The 23438-nt window shown below is 39.3% G+C and overlaps 3 protein-coding genes across 15 annotated transcripts in view; 1 reads left to right on the forward strand and 2 right to left on the reverse strand.

Moving 5' to 3' along the window:
* The window catches only part of NEK11 (NIMA related kinase 11), an 83607-nt gene extending 75203 nt beyond the window's left edge, over positions 1 to 8404 (reverse strand). For 2 of the 4 annotated variants that reach the window (XM_063408011.1, XM_063408021.1), the window contains exons 1-2: positions 7803 to 8404; positions 4426 to 4599 (exon numbers count right to left, since the gene is read on the reverse strand). In XM_063408011.1, the coding sequence (XP_063264081.1) occupies positions 4426 to 4599; positions 7803 to 8269 (641 nt within the window). In that variant the 5' untranslated portion in view covers positions 8270 to 8404. Of the gene's footprint in view, positions 1 to 4425; positions 4682 to 7802 lie in introns of all 4 variants that reach the window. The other 2 variants (XM_063408032.1, XM_063408041.1) reach the window with 2 other exon arrangements.
* A 1077-nt stretch (positions 8405 to 9481) lies between these two features.
* Positions 9482 to 13308, forward strand: ASTE1 (asteroid homolog 1). Its single transcript, XM_063408053.1, has 4 exons — positions 9482 to 9618; positions 11111 to 11321; positions 12372 to 12567; positions 12820 to 13308. The coding sequence occupies exons 2-4, from the start codon at positions 11117 to 11119 to the stop codon at positions 13109 to 13111; spliced, it is 693 nt and encodes a 230-aa protein (XP_063264123.1). The 5' UTR covers positions 9482 to 9618; positions 11111 to 11116; the 3' UTR covers positions 13112 to 13308.
* Positions 13309 to 17153: 3845 nt separating this feature from the next.
* The window catches only part of ATP2C1 (ATPase secretory pathway Ca2+ transporting 1), a 61292-nt gene continuing 55007 nt past the window's right edge, over positions 17154 to 23438 (reverse strand). For all 10 annotated transcript variants that reach the window (XM_063407931.1, XM_063407940.1, XM_063407921.1 and 7 more), the window contains 6 exons: positions 23171 to 23239; positions 21365 to 21481; positions 20440 to 20587; positions 19714 to 19809; positions 18777 to 18918; positions 17154 to 17979 (listed from right to left, as the gene is read on the reverse strand). In XM_063407931.1, the coding sequence (XP_063264001.1) occupies positions 17843 to 17979; positions 18777 to 18918; positions 19714 to 19809; positions 20440 to 20587; positions 21365 to 21481; positions 23171 to 23239 (709 nt within the window). In that variant the 3' untranslated portion in view covers positions 17154 to 17842. The remainder of the gene's footprint in view (positions 17980 to 18776; positions 18919 to 19713; positions 19810 to 20439; positions 20588 to 21364; positions 21482 to 23170; positions 23240 to 23438) is intronic.

Below are 23438 nucleotides of genomic sequence, written 5' to 3' on the forward strand. Positions count from 1 at the left end.
CATCAGCCACCCTTACAGAGCAAGGAAATTGCTTGCACACCTAGCTCTAGGCCTTGACTCCTGTAACGTTGGCTCACAGAAGGTGAAAGTCATGCTTGGCCACTCAAGTGGAAAGCTCATGAAGGCTCACTTCTCAAACTGCTCTAGCTAAATCCACAAGGTCAATGCTTTTATGGTCTCCTATTTGGGCCAAGCATGACAGTACCCAGTCAGCAGGCATGGCATGGTAGCTGAGCCTTTCATGCAAAAGCACAGGTACACGTGACTGAACCAAGCAAAAGATGATTCACTAAGAAAAGCTTATATAAAAAAAAGCCACAATCAGGAATGTCCTACAGCAAATGCACCTTTGATCAGTTTTCAAGGAGATTGTGAATATTCTTTCACAAATCTAAAATGCCCCAATAAATTCCAGTTTTAATTTCTAGTTTTTATTAGTCAATGAATAAGAATAAAGGAAAGCAGTGTAATTAGTTGAATATGCACACAATAATTGGCAGGGAGTAATTTGTTTCTGTTTTAATCAATTCAGCATCAAATGACCATTCCCTTGGAATACCTTCAGAGAAGCAAACACACAGCAAACACAAGGATTTGACAACACAGCAATCTGCTGATGGTCACTTGGATATTCATAAGGAACCAATCTCTCCCACCCTCAGATTTTATATCATTTGTTATAAGAAATCATAAATAATTGAAAGTCACATGATAAATTATTCAGCTAAGCGCACAGTTTCCAAGGAATCCTAGCATGAGTCTGGATTAAAGCAATAATGCAAGTCAGATGCAGAAGCTGAGCTGACACCCCACAGCTAGCACACAGTGGAGCAGTCCAGGGAGTTTGGCACTTGTCAGCGTGTCCTTTCCACTACAGGGACACGTAAATACCTTGTGAATATTTATGAACTCGAAGTTCCTATTGCCTACTGTGCACTTCAGCTGCTTGCCCATACATGGTTATGAATCAGTGACACTTAACCCAGAGGTTCCCTTGGCACAATTGATTAGGACATTCATTTTCTTTAAGTGATGGCACTGTCCTTCAAGACTACTGCTGAACTCTGCTGTAAAAGACTTTGTCTTTAACCATAACTACCTGTTAGCATTATCTGAGAAGATATTCAGGGGGACTAGTATAGAAGTGACTGCAGGAATATTGCTTAGTTGTAAAAATGCTGGTACAATCCTGCTACTTTCCTTATACAAACCAAGTTACCTGCTTTGGGTAGGTCTAGGTCCATAATGTCCAGGAACAAATAAATATCAAATAATCCACAAACTAAGACATCCTGTGTAAACTGGAACTAAGAAGTTTGCTTTTGTACAGATGTGTCCTTTGTGCTCAACTGACTTTAGGGTCTAAGATATGAATTCTGATTCTAGTTTCTTCCAAAAGAAGGGGAGAAATGGATATTCTCTCTCCTGTATAAATTGTTTAGTCCATGATAAACTTTGTTCATAGTGAAGAATCTCTCAGGTTCTGACCTTTCTATGAGGGCATCCTTTTTGTTCTCTCCTCTGCTGCTTTCACAAAAATTGCAGGGACTTTTATCTGAGATATTTAACCCTCTGTCATAGTCGATGAGAATCATACAACAGGATCAAAAGCTCCTGCACCAGAAAAAAGGATTTACCAAAAAAAAACCAAAAAAAAATCCCAGTTAGGAAGTTAAAGCAACAGGCAAGGGATATATCATACAATGCAACACTTAAGAGAGACTTACAGTAAGGAACCTCCATATGCTACTACACTTGTGGTACTTCATAACCTTATTATTTATAGAGTAAGCAGGTCAACCATATCATACTCATCTAATATCATCTGCAAACATCAATAATCATGATTCTATCCATACAAAGAACCAGAAGATGCATGAAGCTGGCATGTACTTCTTAGAAAGGCAGACACTGCTGGCCTGAGCAGCCCTGAAAATTTTATGTGAAATAAATCTGTTAGTTTGAAGTATGCCCTAAATAATCAACTCTCTCTCCTTCCATGCTGAAGCAATTCTGCATAACACTTCACCCACTACAGGCATGATCCCTGAGAGGTAACAAAATACAAGGCACAATCTAAAACTGTTTCTAGAGTCATGCAGAAGCTTTGCTGAGCATACTTGAAATTATATGATAACCACTGCTAGTCTCTGCATTAACTCATTCTGTGGACATTGCACTAATGGCAAATCAAGAAAGACATCCCTGAACAGAATGACACAGAATCACAAGGTTGGAAGAGACCTCCAAGACTGAGTCCAACCCATGCCATAACACTTCAACTAAACCATGGCACAGAGTGCCACATCCAATCTTTACCTCAACACATCCAGGGATGGTGACTCCACCGCCTCCCTGAGCAGACAATTCCAGTACTTTAGCATTCTTTCCATAAAAAACTTTTTCCTAATATCCAACCTATATTTCCCTTAGCACAACTTAAGACTGCATCCTCTCGTTCTGTCAGATCATCTCTGAAACAATAAAAATAGAATTCTGATTCTGCTGAGGTCGGTCACAGTTGTGTTGTGTTTTTTTTTTTTTTTCTGTCAGTTCCTTCAGAGTTGTATTAATATCTTTCTTTTTAACCACATAAATTTTCATTCAAAAAAATATATATAACATAAGCAGCACCCAGTACGGTTCCCTATGAGAATATCTGAAAGCAGTATTAAGAATGTGACTTGTAGCATAATTTACCACCTTAAGAAACCAGAATTTCTAAATCCTACACTCCATATCATTATGCTACCTGTGTTTTCCTGCCCAACTGGGACCATATATCTGTCATCTACTAGCATATACGTGGTAGAAATTTGGGGGGATCCCCTCGTCGATTCACGCTTGAGACATGGAAAGAATGAACTGTGATAGGCGAGCACCCCCTCGTGATGGAAGGCTTAAACACAGCATTGCACATCTTAAAACACTTGGACTGGTTAAATACTGTGTCTTTCTATTGTACTGTGGTCACAAAAAGACACGAATTAAAAAATTAAATATAAAAACAAAAATAAGTAATTTGATCTTCATTCTCTGTCCTGAAGATAGCAGAGGGCACACTCAGGCTCATCCCTAACAAAACACAGGCATGAAATGCTGCAGACAGTGAATGATGGTTCAAGGCACTCAAAATTCTTAAGAAAATAATAATTAAAAAAAACATTAAAATAGCCAATTAAAAGTTTAAGGCATGGTCCTTGTTTTTGAGGTTTGGCAGGTTGTGCTATAGCAGTAAATGTGTGATTTCACTATTAATAGTCTAAGAATGAGTTTAGTAACAGCTGAATTCCGAAGCATCTTAGAACCTCAGGTAGTTCCTGTCACCCCATGTGCATGATAGACTATCTTAACATAAAAATAAAATTAAAAATACTCTTTATTGGTTTTAATGAAATATTTCATTAAAGAACTTTTTTTCTTGAGAAAAGTGCAGCTAAAGCTATGAGATAGTCAAAACTGCTTAAGCCTTGTGACAAAAGCAAAGAGCTTAGTGGACCCTAACCCTAATCCAAGGACTTGAGAAGCTGCAAATTGATGTAGAAAAAAACATTTAACAGAATTATGTCTTGGTTGTACACTTATTAAAGCAAAATTGCCAATAATGTGAGGCCGTAAGTAGCAAAAGTGAGGCACAAATGAATCAGAGAAAGCTCCTTAATCACATAAGTGCTCATTAATGTGTCCATCAATAAGGACCAACAGACCCCCTATTTAAAGGAATTATGCATTTCTGGCTGAGGAGCAACTTGATTAGCTGTTTCTGACTTTAGACAAAGAGTCTTACAAATATTTTTGGATACAAAGAAATATTTATAGTTAAAATTTCACTTGGTGAAATTATCAAGGTAGACAAACACAGTTCTACACAACAGGAAGCCCACCCACAAAACCAACACCAAAGCCACATACAGGAATGTCAACACTTGGAAAATTTTCTTTTGTCATTGTGGCTTCAGGATCCCAAAGGGTTCATCAGTAAAACTGATGAGACTTGTCCAAATTCAGGCAAGCTATAAAACAATCAAGATTTGCTGGCAATTAAAAAAAAAGATCAAACCTTCTACTGGTTAGGTATACAGCAAATAGAAAGTTGTTCACTGGAATTTCTGTAACTCTTCCTTCTCAGGTTTCCTTTAGACAACTCAGTTATAAAAATTAGGTCACCAATACTGTACAAGGTTTTTTTGAGATCCCTCCAACAGTCTGAGTCTTTACAGTAATATAGAATCAATTCCTGAAGGCAATCAATGAAATGTTATCAAAAAAGTCTGTGTCTACCTTACATCCTCACTAAAGTTAGACAGTAAATGTTGCAACATAACACCAAACTGAGAGATGAGACACAAATACAAAGGAAATATCTACAGTGCAAGAAATATGTTCCCAACATTTTTATTTAAAGCATGTGAAGAGTTTACTTACAGTTCTTCTCCTTGTTTTGCTTTTCTGTCATTAACCAAATACACACTTCCAAAGCTTCCATTGCCAAGTTTCATCTGAATAGTGTATCTTCTTGCAATCACAGCATCTGAGCAAGCAGAATTAAATCTGGCAACAGTGGCATGCTTAGCAGTTTCTTGAAATTTCAGCATTTCTCTGTGCAACAAAAATGACACCAATTTCTCAAGGATGTAGCTTTCAAATCCTTTTATTCTTCCATGGATGCTCACAGAAATCACTTGAAACAGAAAAATATTGATTTGTCATTGTATTATTCTTATTAAACTTCTCATTTAATTCTGTGGCGGTGTTTACAGTACCCAGCTTGCAGCAAACACAAATTAAGTGGAATCATTAGCTGCTAAACTGTGAAGAGCAGGCTTGATAAACAAACTCCAGATAATGTAGATGTGACATAGTCAGTCTATCTGTAAATCAACATTAAATTAATTCACTGAACTGATAGTACATTTCCCCTAGATATGGCACTCTTCCTTACCACCTGTCTATAGCACCACAGGACCTGACACCAAAAATATATGCATTTCAGGATCCTAATTTCAAGATTATTGTAGATATTGAGGCATAACCTCCACCCATAATTTGAGTTCTCTCCCATCTCTGTTTTCTCTGCTCTTTCATTTACCCCTCAGATCTCACCATCTGTTCCAGTGCTGACCTCACAGCTCCACTGTGACTCACTACTACTATCTTCAGCAAATTAGTTCCACAAAAAATCTGCAAGACTTTCAAAAAAACCTAACGCTCCCTAAAGTTCATTTCTTCTTCACTGTGTCCTTTCATAACTCACCTTTCCAACCTTTCCAACAAGTTAGCTTTGGTTGGGAATTCTTGTCTGAGGTCGTAATCCTGCAAACGTAAGGGCAGCAAAGGCCAAGCTCTACCATTTCTATGGTTTTCAATAGCTCAAAAGTTTAGAGTAACTTTGTTTACTCAACCCTTCTCATTCCAAATGAAAAAGGAGAAGTGTTTCACTGCACATAAGAAAACAGTATTGCTTTCATTACTTTGTCTTTATGTGATGCTATATGCATCATTTTACTCCAAGATCCTTTAGAGCAAGTACAGGTCTTGCAAGATGAGTGCTACAATTGTTACCATCCATCAGCTCTGCAGAGCAGCAGGCCCACACTGGCCTTGCTCACATCATTTCAAGGCCAAGGCAAGCACATAAACAGGATTTTCGTGGTGGTGGTTTTGGAAGACCACAGACAAATGGCCTAATTTTAAAAGCTGTACAACTTTATGTTCCAAGTCACTAGCTTCTCTTCCAAACGAATGCAGAGCCTAAATTAAGATTACAGATTTGTATCTTGCAACAACAAACTGTGTGTGTGTGTGTATTGGCACAAGAACCTACTTTCATACCCATCTCATGAGCTGCTGTCACAGTATACCAAAAAGCCTGACACTACACTGCACTGTCACCATGTTAATCTTATGAAACACAGATAAACTTTAAGTACTATAAGATATCTTAATAATACAAATCCTGCATGTTTTTTAAACTACAGCACTTTTAATACTGTTTCTTTATTCTCTTTCAGCAACACTGACAAAAATTTTGAAATGCCAATGCTAAGGAAAGAATGTCAGCTAGAAAATCATTTCTCTGTAACTCCAAATCTTTCTGAAGGAGCAAAAATAGATCATGTTGAGGTGTAGCGTAGGGGAGGGCAGAAAGATGAACTCCATAAAATATTATATTGCCAATTGTAGAAAGTTTATGCAATTTTCATTTCCTGTTCTAGTCTCCTAATTGCTGTTTTTTGCATGCCTTGATAAATTCCTTAAGAAATATGTGCACTTAGAAAAACAGCTGAGCTCTCTATACCTATTTTTGTTTTCTTTCTGCAGTCACTTAACACATCTCACCTTCAAATGTTTATACTTACTTGGGCCTAGGACTGTATGACCACAAAACCATGCTTAAGATCAAGTAGCTCACTGAGTTTAACTTCTGGATTTTATTTCTAATAATGCCTCCCACCTTTTACTCTCTATGCTTCAAGTCCCCTCCCTATATAATAATAGTAATAATTATCATGTAACTTTTTGAAATGCTTTAGCATCTTCTGCTGAAGAGTGTTATAAAGCAGAGGCCAGCAATGGCCATTGTGGCATCTCAGGTGCATTTTAATGACTCAGAAGAGGTGGATTGCTGAGCACTGCATCTGAAAGCAATGCCTTTTAAGAGCCAATAGAGATTAAAGATTGACTCAGTCATAAGACTGATGGATTCTTCAAGATGTCTATGAACCACAGCCTCTCCTACATCATTCAAACCTTTACCCCAAGCTTCCTTGTGTTCCTTTCCTACCAGTGTCCATCTCCCACCGAGCAGGTGCTTCCCAAGCAGAAACATCAACTGCTTCATTAAAGTTCAGAACAACTACAGATAAAACAAAGCAATCAAGTCTCCAGCCCTCTTTTCCTAAAAAAATCTCAGCATACCCTATCCAGCATCTTTGGTAAGGAGTTTCCTTTGTCCCATCCACTATTCCCAAGTCTCATTCCAGAGCCAGCAGCCTGCTGATGCCAACCAAACTGATGCAATTACATTGCCTGGATCACTATTTTTTAATATTTTCTTCCTTGGCTAGAGTTAAATCTTGCTTTTTGTGCTGCAAACTAAAGGAAAGTTGCTGGTTAGGGTTTCATAGTACCACCTACACATGCTAAGCGCAAACCATCTCAATTTCTTCCCTGACCTTTTGTAATTTCTGTAAGACTAACCTTCAGGTTTCTTTAGCAACAGCTAAGATACTCTGACATTTTCTCCTTCTAAGATAGTCCCTTCTTTGCCAATAGAGGCCATTTTCCAATTTTATCAGGTTTTCCTTATATTCCTAAAGAACCACTGTGTTCACTTGCCACCCTCCACCCCCTGCAGCACAAATTCTGAAGTCTTTATATTTAGCTCTAAATATCTTCAGTATTTACTACTTGATTTTTTTCCTGCTGATGACCTCACTGGCCTGCTCCTTTAAATGTTTTGAAAATTTTAAAAAAATTATATTTTCGTTGTTCGTTTGTTTGTTTGTTTTTTTCCCTTCATGAAAAAAAAATAAAATTAACTTTTTAACACTGGCTCCATCATTATTTTCTGCAGCATCTTTATAAACTCACCCAAGGCTAAAGTGACATCATCTCACTTAGCTCAGTTTTTAGTGTTCCTAAAGAAATGATAACTATATTTTATTATTAGAGCTGGAAGCAAAGGAGATTGAGGGTGATGGTAAAACGGGGTCAAGTGTACCCGACTGTTAAATTTAGTATCTCCCTGACGCGCATTCGGGAAGCCGAGATCCCCTGGGATAGCTCAGCGCTGCTATTACCTCGTTACAAGCCTGCGTGAGACCCGAAACACACAAGTTAGCACCCGCATTCCAGCACGGCAAGGGGCGAGGGCGGCGTCCCCGTTCCTCACCCCTCCGGGCGCGGCGGGACTCCCCGGGAGCCGGCGCTGCCCCCAGAGCCCGTCCCGGCGGGGCTGCGGTGCCTCGGGGTGCCCCTGTCCCCCGGGGCCGGCCCGTGTCCCCTGGGCTGGCCCGTGTCCCCCGGGGCTGGCCTGTCCCCCGGGGCTGGCCGTGTCCCCCGGGGCTGGCGGCGCTCGCGGCCCCGTCGCCAGGAGACGGCGGGCGGGCGGGAGGAGCGAGAGGAAGCGGATCCGGGATCGGAGCGCTCCGCCTGTCGCTGCCGGCACTGCTTCCGCCGCCATGGGCGTGCAGGGCCTCACGGGCTTCGTGGAGGAGCGCGGGGTGTTCTTCACCGAGCTGCGTGTGCGGGACACCAAGCTGGTCATCGACGGCAGCAGCCTCTACCACCGCCTCTGCCTCGCCCCCGACGCCGACTTCCGACGCGGCGGCGACTACGGCGCCTTCGCCGCGGCCGTGCGCGACTTCTTCGGCGTCCTGCGCGCCTGCGGCGTGGCGCCCTTCGTGGTGCTGGACGGCGGGCGCGGCGCCGAGGACAGGAAGCTGCCCACGCTGCGGGGCCGCGCCGCCGAGCAGCTGCGGACGGCCCACGGGCTGGCCCGCGGCGCCGGCGGCTGCCTGGTGCCGCTGCTGACCCGCGAGGCCTTCGTGCAGGCGCTGGGCCGGCTCGGCGTGCCCTTCGTGCAGTGCTTCGCCGAGGCCGACCGCGAGATCGCCGGGCTGGCCAACCGCTGGGGCTGCCCCGTCCTGTCCCTCGACAGCGACTTCTTCGTGTTCGACCTGGCGGGCGGGTACTGCCCGCTGTCCCACTTCCAGTGGCAGAGCGTGCTTGCCGCCGGGCCGCGGGGCTGCCGCTACGTGCCCGCGCGGTGCTTCTCGGCAGAGAGGTTCTGCGGGCACTTCGGGCGCCTCCGCAAGGCGCTGCTCCCGCTCTTCGCCGTCATGAACGGGAACGACTACACGGGCCTGGCAGCGCTGGAGGCGTTCTTCAGCAAGGTGCGCCTGCCGAGGGGCTGCGTGGCGCGGAGCGGCGGGAAGCACCTCCGCCTGCAGGGACTGCTGAACTGGCTGGCGCAGTTCGCGGAGCCCGCCGAGGCCCTCGACAACGTGCTGAAATACCTCAAGAAGCACCAGAGGGAAGAAATACGGGAACTTCTGTGCGCTTCAATGGAGGATTATGCTCCGTCTGAGGTGAATCTGGAGGACTTCTTTCAGAATGGGAGCTATGAGTGCGAGGCTGCCACGAAAGCAGACGTACCGCGGTGGGTACTCGATGCTTTGGCAAAAGGTAAGCTGGCCCCGTTCGTCATCAATGCCCTGATGCTTAGGAGTACCTTCCTCCGCGTTCAGGTGGAGAACATGCAGAGACCCAGTGCTCACAGCACAGCTCTGCCCATCCGACAAGTTATCTATGGACTGCTTCTGAGAGTATCTCACAGTACGGAAGATGCTTCTCCGAGTAAGCAGACCAACGAGCTGCCTACTGTATGTGAATTTGACAGATGCCAAAAGACACTTAAAAAAACATTTGTTCAAGCAGCAAGCCTACCCCCAGACTTTTCTGATGATCGTTTTCCTTTGGACAAGTTAATGGAGGTAAATGGTTGTCACAACAGATCACACTTAACAGTGTTTCACGAGTGACACAGAAATAGTTGGGACTCACGTTTGCCATCTGGCCACTTACTAAATGTGATGTCTGAACTAAGGCACCTCAGTAAGTAACTACTTAACACAGAAGTATCTCTGATATTTAAGAAGCTACATCAGGTTGTCTTCATCTCCTTTCCTTCCTGCCCCCTCCAAGTGTACCAAGACAAATTATAAGAGAAGTTGTAGTGTGTGTATATGCAACACTCCCTGAATTTTCCATTGGAAGCCCTTATTTCATCCTATGCTTTTTGCTGCCAATACTTGCTTTTTATGGGTAGGAATTCAGTTGCATTGTAGTTTAAGAAAGATCGATTTTAACACTACAAAACCTAATTTGTATTTGATCAAGCTGTGGAATGTTTCAGAGCAGTGTTTTGAAACAAAATCTGACCCGTGCCTTTTTACTAGAAGTCATTATTTCACGTGTGAATGCTGCAGCTGCCCAGCAGTTTTACCTGCCCCAAGTATGCTCCTGCTAACAGGAACTTCTGGTGCTTGCCAGACAGAGCAGAACAGCACCTGAAAAACACCTGAAAATGGCAGGAAACTTGTACTAGGTAACTTCCAGTCACCATTGTAGCACTTCTGTGTAAATTCTAGTGATTAAGAGTGTAACTCTTGCCATAATGGGATGTAATCTCCCATTCTCGATGTTGAGTAGCAAAACATTCTGCAACATGTAGAACTACAAACCGTATGTTTTAATTCTGCATTTTCAAGGCACATGCTCTATCCATTCTGGCGTTCAGACTGAGTATTAACACATCTCTGTGTGTGGGCAGTGCTCAATGTTTTTATCACTTCCTGGTGGCGTCTTTGTAAAGGAACCACATCTATCACTGCTACACTCCTTCAATGCTACAGATAGCTATGGGTCCAAAGTACAGGTTACTTTACATAGGTTATTGGCACACGCCTTTTAAACAATACATAACACTTTGGAAAATCAAGTTTCATGTTAAGAGACATTAATGACACCTTACTTCAACCTTGGTGTGTGTGCTGTTTGTTTAATGAATTTGAGCTTTGCTACTATAACAGTTTTCCTTAGTGAATATATGGGAATTACCAATCGAACAAAAGATTAGAAGAAGTAATGTTGTTTAGCATTTAAAGTACTCCAGACAAAACTGACTTCAGTTTCTCTTCTGCTCTGGGAATGTCTGCCTAAGAGTAGGCAAAACAATCCTAATCAAGGTTTACAAAGCACTCAGATTACAGTTGAACAGCTGCAATTCTACATGCATGAAGTTATGGACAAAGCTTATAACACCACTTTCTGGAAGTTAAATGGCTCAGCAAAAAGGGAACATGTGCTAGGAATTAATTACTTATTAGTTACTTTTATCTTTCTACCTGACGTTTAACTGTGTAATTTTTAAAGTTTTAAGTAGTATTTAAAAAAATATTTCCAGTTCAGAATATCTATGGAACTTAAATAATTTTTTATCAAAAACCTAAAGCAGTAACTAATTTACCCAGGAACATATTAACCTTTTAGAAATTGCTCAGAAAAGATCAAGTCTCTTACCTCCAATTTGTAAATCTTTTTTCAGGTGCCCATGTCATGCCGTCAGATGCTTTTGCTGGAGACTCTGGGAGTGAAAATGAGTGTCCTAGAACCTGTCCCAAGTCATTTACAACTGCCTATTGCTGTAACATGTCACTGGATACGTTGTTCAGAACCACGAGTGAAGCTGAACCAGTTAAAGGCTCTGCTTCTGATGATAGTTTCTGGAGAACTGCAGAGGATAACCGATGATCCAGGTGTGTCTCCAAAGAATACAGTTTTAGGTGTTCAGTTACTACAAAATTCCAGACCATAATTCATTTTTCTGCACTTACAGGGAGTTGCCCAAATTTAGAGGAATTAGTCTCGATTTACACTATATTTACACTCGATTTACACTGAGGTGTCACACTCTTTGCATTGAGAGGCACAAAGAAAAAATGCTAACCATCAATTTAACATTTTATATAGGTAAAACTACTCTACCACATTGTAAAACATTAATTTGCATTTATAAATACTTTCTTTAGGAACAAAATATTAATTAATATATAAAAATTACAAAAACATAAGCTTAACATACCCAGGCATCAAAAAACTACTGTTGAAGCATTCCAATACTTTTTTTTTGCTTTTGAGTTTTTCTAAAATCATTTGCACTTAAATATGCTGAGCTGCCCTCACAGAAAAGGCACACTTTTTCTGCCTGTGCATTGCGTATTTGAAACTATTAAATAATCACATGAATTGCTTCAGTAACATTTACACCTGTTAGGGTTATGGGCATTTCCTCCAGGAGTACTTCATTTGATGGCAAAGACGGTGCATGCCAGGGTTACACAGTTGCTTTAGGTTCTGGTTTATGGAAACCAGACTGACAAGGTTTCCAAGCAGGCTGTAGTGAGATGGAAAGCTTGTTTGGATTTGGTCACACAGAATCAATTAGGTTGGAAAATATCTCTGAAATCATTGAGTCCAACACATGACTGAAGAAAAACAACCCTGTCAACCAGACCATGCCACTGAGTGCCACATCCAGTCTTTCCTTACACACCTCCAGGGACGGTGGCCCCACCAGCTCCTTGGGCAGCCCATTCCAGTGTCTAATCACTCTTTCTGTCAGGAAATTTCTCCTAATGTCCAAGCTAAACTTCCCCTGGTGCAACTTAAGGCCATTTCTCCTTGCCTATCGATTATTACCTGGGAGAAGACACCACCCCACCTGGCTACACCCTCCTTTCACCCTCCTTTTGTACTGCTCACAGCAGAACATTTATTTCCAAGTTATTTTTTTATTTATAACCTAGATCCCACAGTTCTACCTGCTGAAGATGACAACATTGCATATAAGGAATTTCTAAAATGGAAGGAAAAGAAACTGGAAAATAACGACTTCGATTTAGATGCTGCACACAGTTTTTGCCAGTGGCAGTGCTGTCTTCAAATGGGATTGTATCTCAACCAGCTACTTGGTACTCCTCTCTCTGAGCCAGACCTAAGTAGGTAAGGTTGTTCCAGAGATTTGCCTTCCACACAAGCCCCTGATGGAATGTGTTAACATTTCATTTTCTCTGTCAAACTCCTTTGTCCAGTACTTGCAGTAGAACTCCCTTCTTTAAACGAATTATAAAGAAAAATACTCTTAGCATAGGAGTTCACTGTTGGATAGTGTATATTGTCATCAAGCAACAAGTTTCTGTACCTGTCCTGTTGAGGTGCATTTCTAAATGCAGATTCTCTCTTTCTTTTGAGCAGGCTTTACACTGGGACCCTTGTGCACAGACTGTATCAAGAGCTCAAATCAGCACCTTCAGTAGAAAATCTGTTTATCTCGTCTCCAAAAATGGCTCAGCTTTATCTGGTTTTGTTAAATACAGTGGAGTCAGTGGTATCTCCAGACTTCTTTCAGACAAAGATGAAGACCAGATCAGGGTCCTGCAAAAAGAGGAAAGCATCTAACAAGAAAAAACCAACCAGATGTGCTAGGCCAGAAACTCAGCATTTCTGCAATGTTAATAGGTTTGCATCACTGGAAGTGGATGACTGAAAACATTATTCTTGGAATAACTTCTCATGCCATGCTGATGAGAGAAGTAACATTAAATTATGTGACTGTATTGGAATTTGCTCAACTGTTTTCAGACAAGTTCCTGATTCAGTCTTTACCAAAAAACTTGCTTCAGGAGATCTTTTTTATTTACCTTTTTGTAACTTACATTTGTATAAAAGAAATGCTGTCTAAAAGTTGTGATGGTTTGGGTTTTTTTAAGGGTATCACTAATTGAAAATGAGAGCAAAGTTTTTCAGCATTTCAGGACAGTTTTAGAGGAATTATTTTCCTGATTTATAGTTGGCTCTGCCTCATCTCCCTGAACACTTCATTTACAAAAAATCCAACTTTAAAGTTTGTGTTTGAGGAACACAGTGGTCACAGTCTAACAGTTAAGATGAAAATAGAAATTGACAGGTTTAAAAATATTGTAAAATCAGTCATTACTGGTGGAGTATTTTACTCACAGGGAGACGTAGCTTTGATCAGTGACAACTGAGTAAGTTGTGCTTGCAGTATTACAGGTTCTGTCAATGTTCAGGGAGAAACTTCAGATTTTCATTCTCCCCCTTCCCCCTGTGATGGATTTAAAGAAAGTTGCATGCACACACAAAGCTGTCACATGGGAGCAAGTTTCTACAAGTTTGCTAATTCTCAGTAGTTGTCACAGTAACTGTGTACAATCCTCTGCTATTAAGCTGTTGTCACTCTTACTCTTTCTACAATGGCTACATTAAAACCAGACCTGTTTTGATTTCCCCTATGTACATTAATTACTTGACAAACCCTTGCTATCAATACGGTAATACTGAAAAACTTTTTTTTTTTTTAATCATACATCATCTGTTTCTCAGTGCTTTGCATTAGCAAACTTTCCAGCATAATCAGTCAATTTATATAAATGTTTTCCTTATGAAACTCTTGGTTTTCCCTGTGTAAAATATAGTTACATTTGGGTTTTTTCTTCTCAAGAACCCACATATCTTTTCATGCATTTAGGAAAATCATTACTTCCACCCTTAATAATCAAAGTTTTGCCCATAACTTTCCAGAATTCAAGCTTGATTCCTGTATTGTGTGCTCAGGTTTTCAGTGCTGTTTATACTCCCTATTACCTCTGTTCCCATGGAAGTAACTCACCATATCTTAGGATTTAAAGGAAAGATCTCCTATACCCTAAGTGTTGATACTGCCCAAATATAGTCATTGAGAAAAGAATCAATCTACAAAATGTGACATTAAAGAGAAATCTAGTTTTGAGATACAGCCTGTCCTAGCAAGATGTAACTTTTTTCCAGTACAAAAGCTGCTGCTTACTGAACTGCCAGCAGATGGCACGGACACCCAAACACACCACAAGCCAGAACCTCACAACCCATTTCTCTATAGGTTTCCATGTACAGCAGCCTACACATCACATTTCCATTAGATGACTTTAAATAAAAGTTGAAAGGGGTTAAAGTTACTGATTTTACTAAATAAAACTGAAATTTTTAATTGTCCAGATCATGCTCTTCTCCATTAGGATCCCATAAGCTTTATTTTACCAAGTTTGTAATTTGCTGGAGTTTTTAATCATCAGAAATAATCACATGCAAAATAAGTTCTTAAATATAAAAATACAGGTGTGTTTGATTCCACTTTGTTAGTGCTGGTGAGAAGAGATCTTCATTTACTCTGAATCCCACAGCAGAAAATTGCTGGAGATCATAAAAGTTCTTGAGGCTTGATAAGAAGTCATATTTTCAATTAGATAATTCAGAAGACTGGAATAAGGTCAAACATTTTACTTTGGGATAAAAACACTGCTATGACCACATAGCATTGTGAGAATACCTTTGTGAAAGCTGACTCAAGAACTGCTGTAGTGGAAATATTCTCAGTACAGAATTCAGCCGTTCTTTATTGCTAATGAAATGATACACACTCATTGCAAAACCCAGTCCTGTAGACTGAGAAAAATAATTATTGATTCTAGAGTTACCATGCAGAATTTAAAGGGTTACAGTTTTCCTTTTTGACTCATTATAGGTCTTCTGTCTTCTTTGTAGGAAAATTTTATAAAAAGGGCTTTTACTTATTAAAACCAAAATTCTTTATTCCATGCTTCAGTAGAAGCAAGTAAATTCCGTGTTTGTTGCTTATTTCCACCCCATAAGAAATGCCTCTTGATTTTTATGAAAAGTTTCCACTATTGATTCAACTGCTCTGGAAAAAAATCTCTGAAGCCTGCTGTAAAGGGGTAATTAATCATGAGAGGAGCCAAAATAATGGCAATGGAATTCAGTCCAGGCATTTTTTATATATAATGACATTGAACTAGATTTATTACTTGTTTGTATTTTGCCTTCCATTGGAAAACACAGCACCAAAACTTCTGGCAACTACATAGAACTAAGCCCATCCTGCAATATGGCAAAATTGTCCTTAAGAGACTAAAATTTTGTCTAGAATGACATTCAGAAAGTGGGACTTGTGCTGGGAAAGGGCCACTTGATAACATTTGTTCAAAGACTTGGCAATTACATTTCCAAGCTAAGACAAGAATCTAGCAGTCATCTGTACTTACCTGTACTTACCTAGACATCTGGGACTCCAAGACCAAGAGCAGAGCACAAAGCAGTCAAACACCATTGGAAGAATACCAACCACAAGTTAAGACTTGTGTGAAAGGTACAAAGTTGCTGTCCCTTCCCAAAATCAAAGTTTGTTCAAGATTCTTCATCAGCATGCACTGTTAGCTTTTACTATCTGTCTTTATTAATGAACACTGAGGATTTTATTAATGAAGTGCTCTGAAATTGTATTGAAATACTGAACACGCTATAATATTGAACAGCTAGAGCCCCACTTGCCAAAGACAGTCATGGTTCAACAACTCAAATTTGTCCAACTTCTGAAAGGCAGATGTGCTGTAAGAAACTTTCCTTGAAGACATGAGAGCATTTCTGTAAGAGGTCACATTGTTAAGGCCCTCCCAGCTCAGTGGTAACAGCCCCAGGAGGAGATGAGGGCCAGGTGCTGCAGGATCTTTGTCTTTACACAACCACATTTCCAGCATATTGGTAGTCCAGGTATGGGCATACTGAGGGTCAGGAAGAGCCATGGATGAATTGCATGTATAAAGCAGACTTAAAGTGCACTCATGCCCTGCCTGCCCACTCATTCCTGTCAAAGTCTGGGAATCCCACAGGCAAAAAGAAGAAAACAATTCCAGCAACATTGACAGAGAAATTCATATTGCACTTTCAAGCATGGCATGTGGGACAAGTTACGATGGCAAGAGGAGAAATATCCCAGTGTCTGCTCATGACAATTCCTCCTCCAATGACAGGATGACCCCTGTGACAGCAAGGGCCAGAGCCAATGCCTCTGCCACATTTTCAGGCTACAGTGAGGAGAGATGCACATGCACAAGTTTACAATGGAGAGAGATACCATGTCTGTGACACCCCCACAGAGATCTTTGGACATCCTCTTTTCAACATTCTTTAGGTGATAGCTCCTTGTATTTCCTGAAAGGATGATGAAGTGACACTGATGACACTCTCTTCTCTGATGAGATGGCACTGATGACAACAGGACAAGACTATATTGACGAAAAACACTATTTCCAATTAGTGAATATTAGAGTATTCAGACATTGTAATATATTAAAAATACTTTCACAATGTCAAAACAAATCTATTATAATGCTTTTCTAGCTCCAAAAGTAATTCTGTGGGTTTAAATTCAAAGTTACCCTACCAGGAAAACGGTGTTGTTTTTAAGGAAGGAAGGAAGGAAAATGAAGCTTCTTTGAGAAAGGGATGGGGGGTTTTTTGCCCAGTGAGGATTATTGCATTAATTTTCTAATTCAGTACACTACAAGTAATTTCCATAACTACTGTCTTATAGTCACTCAAGTGATCTAACAGTCACAAGCTAAAGTAAATATGGAACAAGACATGAAACAGAGCCTGTATCTGCAATCATATCAAAACAAGCTCGTTCATTTGGTGTAAATGCCAGCTTCTTTTAAAACAAAGAGACAACACACTTATAAGAAAAGCAAACATTTACTTCAAATTGCAGTATAGGCTTTTCAATCACAGAAAAAGAAAAACAGTGATCCAACAGCGGTCACATCCTGTGCAAAAAAAAAACCAAATTTGGGATACAAAAAACCTGTAGCACAAGGTACTTGAGCCGCTTACACATTACAGGATAAAGTAAATAAATACAGTAGCTAGAATATGGCACTCTTGTGACAGACTCTAAACCCAGTGGAATGCCTCTGAAATATTTTTATCCTTGTATTAGTAGCAAAGTCCCACCACCATAAAAGTAGAATAGTACAATGCTTTAAATAAAAACAAACTAAAATATTTATATCTAAGAGAAGGATTTTACACAGTTATATCTTTTAAGTGCAGAAAATGGGACTTGGGCTTAGATCTTTCTTTAAATTAACCCCCGCCCCCTCCCCCCCACAATACCATTCAATCTTAAAAGTAAATTTATGTTTGAGGAAAAATGTTACCAAAGTTGCATAATTTCATTTTTTACTTCCACAGCTGGAAGTTAAATTCTAAACAGTCTTGAAACATGAAGTTCGTTGTTAGCCAGTGAAACAAAGGACTTGTCAAAAGCCCTCAGGATTTCTTTATCCTCCAGATACTGTTTTGCTTTCTCCAACATCTTCAGACAGCAATCGCCAAGTTTGCAAACACAAGAATGCAATATGCATCATACATCAAGAAAAGACGAAGTTGATGAAGAAGAACTTCCACGTTTCTGGATCTTTTCCTTGCTTCTTTCAAACTTCTTTATTAGCTCAGTCACTATGCACACAGAGGAAGTGAGTCCCAGAAGAAACAGTAAATCTGGAAGAGATGATTAACCATCTTTAAAATTGCTATTTAAGGCTAAGGGGAGATTTTTCAAAAGAACAAGGCTTTCAAATTTTCTCCCAGTCATTGGGAAAGTTCAGGACAAATTAAGCAAGATTCAATTTTTTTGCAGGCCCAGAAGATTAACATGCATAAACTTATTTTTAGCAACATAATTAACTTAATTCTGAAAAAAGAATATTATCAGAAATTATGCTACAATAAATACACATATTTCATTACAATCACTTAACTCCAGAAAACCACAAAAGTAATAAATCTAAGTCTTAATGAGGCCAACAGGATTATGAATCTGTAGCTTTTTTAAATCCTCCTGTTTATTTACCCTATATCAATGCAATCAATATTGAAGGATCAGGATTTCTAAATAAGGTGTTTATATTTAGAGAAAAAACTTGTGAAATGGTTAAATTAATAGTGCTCAGAAACCTACAAAGTCAATAATTTTGCCTGCAACAAAATTTATATTAAAAACTCCCAAATAAATAAGCACCTTTACAGAAATTTAAAGACACACTGATCAGTTATGTACCATATGCATTTAAATCATGGTTCCAAAGAAAACCTCTAGAACATTTCAAAAAACTAAAAACCAAATCAATGACACAAACAAAACCTCCTAAAAACCCTACCCACAAAACAAAAAGTATCAGCAGGCTTTGTATTCCTGCTGTATGCGAACAGCCAGAAGGTGCTCTCACAGAACCACCACCCACCACATTTATAAATTAATCCTTCATGCACAGCTTTGAAAAGGGAACTGTTCTTACCCAAGACACTCAGGCTCTCTGTTTGGAAAACCTTCTGAAGTGGAGGAAAGTAAATGACCAATAACTGCCCCATTATAGATCCAAGGACAGCATAGCAGAACATTTTGTTACTGCAAAGTCCAATCTCAAACACAGATTTTGTCTGTAAAAAAACATATGTTACAATGTACATGTAATCTTAATTATCTAGACAAGAAACTACAATTTCTTTTCACCCAGACTTTTAGAAAAATGTAAAATATTACTGTTGACCTCTTAGATAATCCAGAACAAGTTCTTGAATAGGCTAATTGCATTTTCTCCCTGGTAAACAGAGTACAAGTCTTGTCTTCATAGTCAACAGCTTGCATATTGAGCTCACTATTCCACAAGTACAGTTCATCAGGAAAAGGTTACCCCTACACTAGTCCATAACAGATAAGACTGCAAATTACAGCGGATGTAATAATGTGTACTATCACAAAATTTCCGACTTGTTTCCTTAAAATGAAAAAATATACACCAATAAAAAAATACAGAACAGTTTCAGAAATTTTCCTTGGACTATGGGTTTAGGATTACAAAATATAAAAGCCAAAGCCTTCACGAAATTTCACATTCTGATAAGGCTGCTGAACTTACAGAATTTCCAGGAAGAGAAAAAAACCAACCAAGTATACACAGCAATACAAAGGACCATCACACTTCAGCTCTTAATGTTACTTAAGTTGTTACTTTCTTGCTTTTGTCAGGACACCACCATGTAAAGAAATTAAGTAATTAACTCATCTGTAATTTAGGAATCCTACCTATTAAATACATGAAACTCTGTACTTAATAGCAGATGTGAAGTAAATCTGCAGAAAAACATTTGAAACAAACACAGCAAGATCTTCTCTCAAAGAAAACTCTTATTATTGTGTTAATACTGTGTAAATGGACAATATGAATCACTCACCTGAGATCTAGAACTCAAAGCATTGAACATATCAAAAAATACAAAACAGGTGAAAGTCATGGTTGTATCTCGTGGTGTTATTACATTGTCTCTTAACTGCCAACAAAATAAAATGAAATAGATTTAGCAAGCTTTAAACCCTCCACAAATAAACAAAGTAAATTAAACAAAATTATTACAATAAGTCTACAATAACTTTTACTAGTTAAGAAATTAAAGCAAAAGTAACTTGTTTGCCCCAAGCTGATTTATTAAATCATAGAGCAAATATTACATACCTGTAACTTATAAAAATTTGTAAGTCCAAGCTATGATTAAATGAAGCCTCCTGACCAACATTTATTCAAGCATGTGGAATAGAAGGAATTCTATGATGCACTATCAAATGTTCCCACAACATTTTCCTCTACTGGGAAACAAAGTCAAACGGCTGTTTCATAATAATCTGGTTAGAAGATTTACATAATTACTTTCTATGGGTAAAATTTCCAAAGTAGATTTGGAACCTGAAAAAGTCTATGTCAAAATAGAGATTGGGGAACAAAACAGTATTTTGCATTTCAACAACTATTTTGAAAATCTTCCTCTCTACTCTGCTAGTATTAAGTAAGCATGGCCAAAACTCACAACTAAGTTCATATTAACTCCGAATTCCAACTGCTGGTATAAAAAGGATTTCTTCTAAATTAGGCTGTTAGTGCTCTAAGTTTTGCACTTTTGTCATACCTCTCTCCAGAAGACGAACAGTGTTCCACAGACGATAATTATTGATGAAACCAGTATTTTAACAATCAGGTTTTTGGTCAGAATGCTGTCCTTCAGATTTCTTGGAGGTTTTTGAATAATATCTTTATCCACAGGCTCCACCCCAAGGCTTACAATTAAAAGAACATCTTACATTTTTATCATTATAAAGTTAATTCACTGCTTTTAACTTAAGGATTAGATTTTCTGAGTTGAAAAAAAGGAGGATTTAATGCTAGTTCCTCACCATCTCTCCCTCCACCATCTACTTGCAGTGAAAAGGGTCAGAGGAAGAATCCAGAGGGAAGCCAGAACCCTGCATTCAAGTTCCATGGGCATATCCATGGATCTTTAGGTATCCTTGCTGCCCCCATATAATTAGATACTAAAGCAAACTAAATAGAATTAACACAGAAACATACTGCAAACACTGAAGTTCACAGAGAAAGTACACAGAACCACACAGAATCACCAGGTTGGAAGAGACCTTCACAATCATCGAGTCCGACCGAGCCCTAACATCTCAACTAAACCATGGCACAGAGTGTCACATCCAGTCTTTTTTTAAACACATCCAGGGATGGTGACTCCACCACCTCCCTGGGCAGAAAATTCCTGTACTTTATCACTCCTTCTGTAAAAACCTTTTTCCTAATATCCAACCTATATTTCCATAATATTTGGCGCAGCTTAAGACTGTGTCCTCTTGTTCTGTCAATTGCTGCCTGGAGAGAGACCAACCCCCACCTGACTACAACACCTTCCAGGGAGCTGTAAAGAGAAGTTCACTATTTCTGAAACATCTCACTCAAGTTTAACACTTCATGGTTTCCTTCATGAGCAATCGTTTCCCTTGTTGAAATAAAAGCTTTACAGAACCTAACAGAGTTAAAGAGTAATTATTTACCTTTGAGCTGGAGGTCCATCCATAATAATATTGATCCATAAGATCTGCATGGCATTGAGAGGATTAGGAAAGTTCATTAAGGTAGCCAGTGAGATTAAAGTCAGTGCTGCTATACTCCTGTTGAAAGAATCCATTTTTACAACTGTCAGTATGGAATATTTCTGAAGATCCACTGACAACTGCTTTGTAATCAACACTTCCACTGCTTAAGAGTAGATACAGATTTTGACAGTGTGAATCATGACTGATGTTAAGTCGAACTTTAAAGGTAGAGCATGAAATCCTTTACAATACTCATTCTGACACAGTCCACATTTAAACAGCATTGTTCTGGCAATAAAAAGGCAGCAAATTGGCATTTTAACACCTTCCAAACTTCTAGGTAACAGCTGAGAATTATCACTCACCATCACCTAACTGATTTTTTTATGGGGAACTGGGTCATGTACTTTTCCTGTGCCAAAAGTGGAACCTCTAAATATGGTTTTGAAAAACAAACTGCTTTTCCACTCCTGATGTAAACAAACTCACACTGTCCACCTGTCACTGGTTTGCCTGGTCAGCCAAGGCAAGGTACTACTCAAGCTCCCTAAAAATACCTACAACCACTCCTCATTACTAGCAAGATGAGAAGGCCAGGCCAAAGATTGCAAAACAGATTAGCCGGCTGCAAGCTCGGCATTAGAAACCTCCATACACAAGTATGTGCTGATTGCTCTCAGTGCAAGATTAAGTGGTTTCATAACCAAGAAGAAGAGAGCAAGGCTTATAATAATTCCAATTTAGCACTGTACTGAATCCTATTATGCTCCCCCTGCAAAGAGGGACAGAAAAAACCAAAGGGTAACTGATTCATCAAAAACAGGTAAGCACACTTTCCTAGAACATCTACTCTTTGTTATTTTTCAGCAGCAGATTTCTAGTCTAGTCTGAGTAAGACTAGACAGGACACTTGGTAAGATTGAAAGTATATACCACTTCTTACAGTGTTTATGCAGGTAAACAAATTGGTAATTTCTGACTTTTTTTGGATTGGGAATTTTTGTTCAGAATTTTTCTGTTGTTGTTCTGAGGTTTTTTGGGGTAGTATTTGTTGTTCGTGGGTTGGGGTTTTTGTGAGGCTTTTCTGGGTTTGTTTTATTTGAGGTCTTAGGTTTGGTTTGTTTTTTTTAACTCTGCAAACTTTAGACCTCTCTGAAATGCCATGAAGGCTTCAAAAAAGTACATGAACAACATGGTGAAGAGAAAAACCATATCCCTGAATCCAGATCCAATAAGATAAACCCACAAAAAAATTGGAACTAAGGCTTAATAAACTCTTGTCCTCTTGCCTTATATACCTATTATACAGTCAGCCCATGAATCCTTATGTCCAAGAAAAGGAAGTCAGCTTCATATAGTTAGCTCACTCCACAAACCAGTACATGATTTCAGAAAAACGAACCTCCTGATTTCCTAGTTTCCTCCATCTCAATACATGTTCTGGTTAAGGAGGGACTGACTACAAGCTTCTCATTTAAACAGGGACCCAAAGGCAGCTATGCTGTTTCTCATTATCCCTTTTGTAGCTGACTTTACACATCTCAACAGGAAGAACCGTGACAAAGTTACATGTCTGTTTATTGCACTGTCTTCTGGGTCTTTAAAAATACAATAAGCCACCAAACACAAAACAGTAAAAACTCAAAAGCACAGTATATCAGCATCCCACTTGAAATTTACACTATTAACATGAATTTATGCATCTGCTTCATGTTTTGATTCATTCACAAGAAACTTCTGATACTGACAGCTTTTAAAACTTACGTGCTCAGTTGAAATCTAACAAAATTTTTTATGTTATTATAAATTCCTTTACCCTCTTCAATTGCAGACCTGCAATTAAAAACAAAGATTACATTACTAGACTAATTAATCTACTGCCAAGAAAAGCACAAAACAAACCAAAAAAGCTATTAATTTAAGCAGCAATAAAACCAACAAGAAACAAATGAAGTTGAGGTTCTTTTAACTTTGACAGCCATTGTTTTTCAACTTGACTAGAAGAACCCAAACTATTTTGTCATTGTGAATA

Source organism: Prinia subflava, chromosome 1 (assembly GCF_021018805.1).
Source record: "Prinia subflava isolate CZ2003 ecotype Zambia chromosome 1, Cam_Psub_1.2, whole genome shotgun sequence".
Classification (NCBI taxonomy): domain Eukaryota; kingdom Metazoa; phylum Chordata; class Aves; order Passeriformes; family Cisticolidae; genus Prinia; species Prinia subflava.

Bases quoted from the DNA above. Each gene is read 5' to 3' on its own strand.
- ASTE1 (XM_063408053.1), top strand. From the start codon at position 11,117: ATGTCATGCCGTCAGATGCTTTTGCTGGAGACTCTGGGAGTGAAAATG. The intron at 11,322-12,371 runs GTGTGTCTCCAA...TTTATAACCTAG, and splicing joins GAGGATAACCGATGATCCAG to ATCCCACAGTTCTACCTGCT. The intron at 12,568-12,819 runs GTAAGGTTGTTC...TCTTTTGAGCAG, and splicing joins TCTGAGCCAGACCTAAGTAG to GCTTTACACTGGGACCCTTG.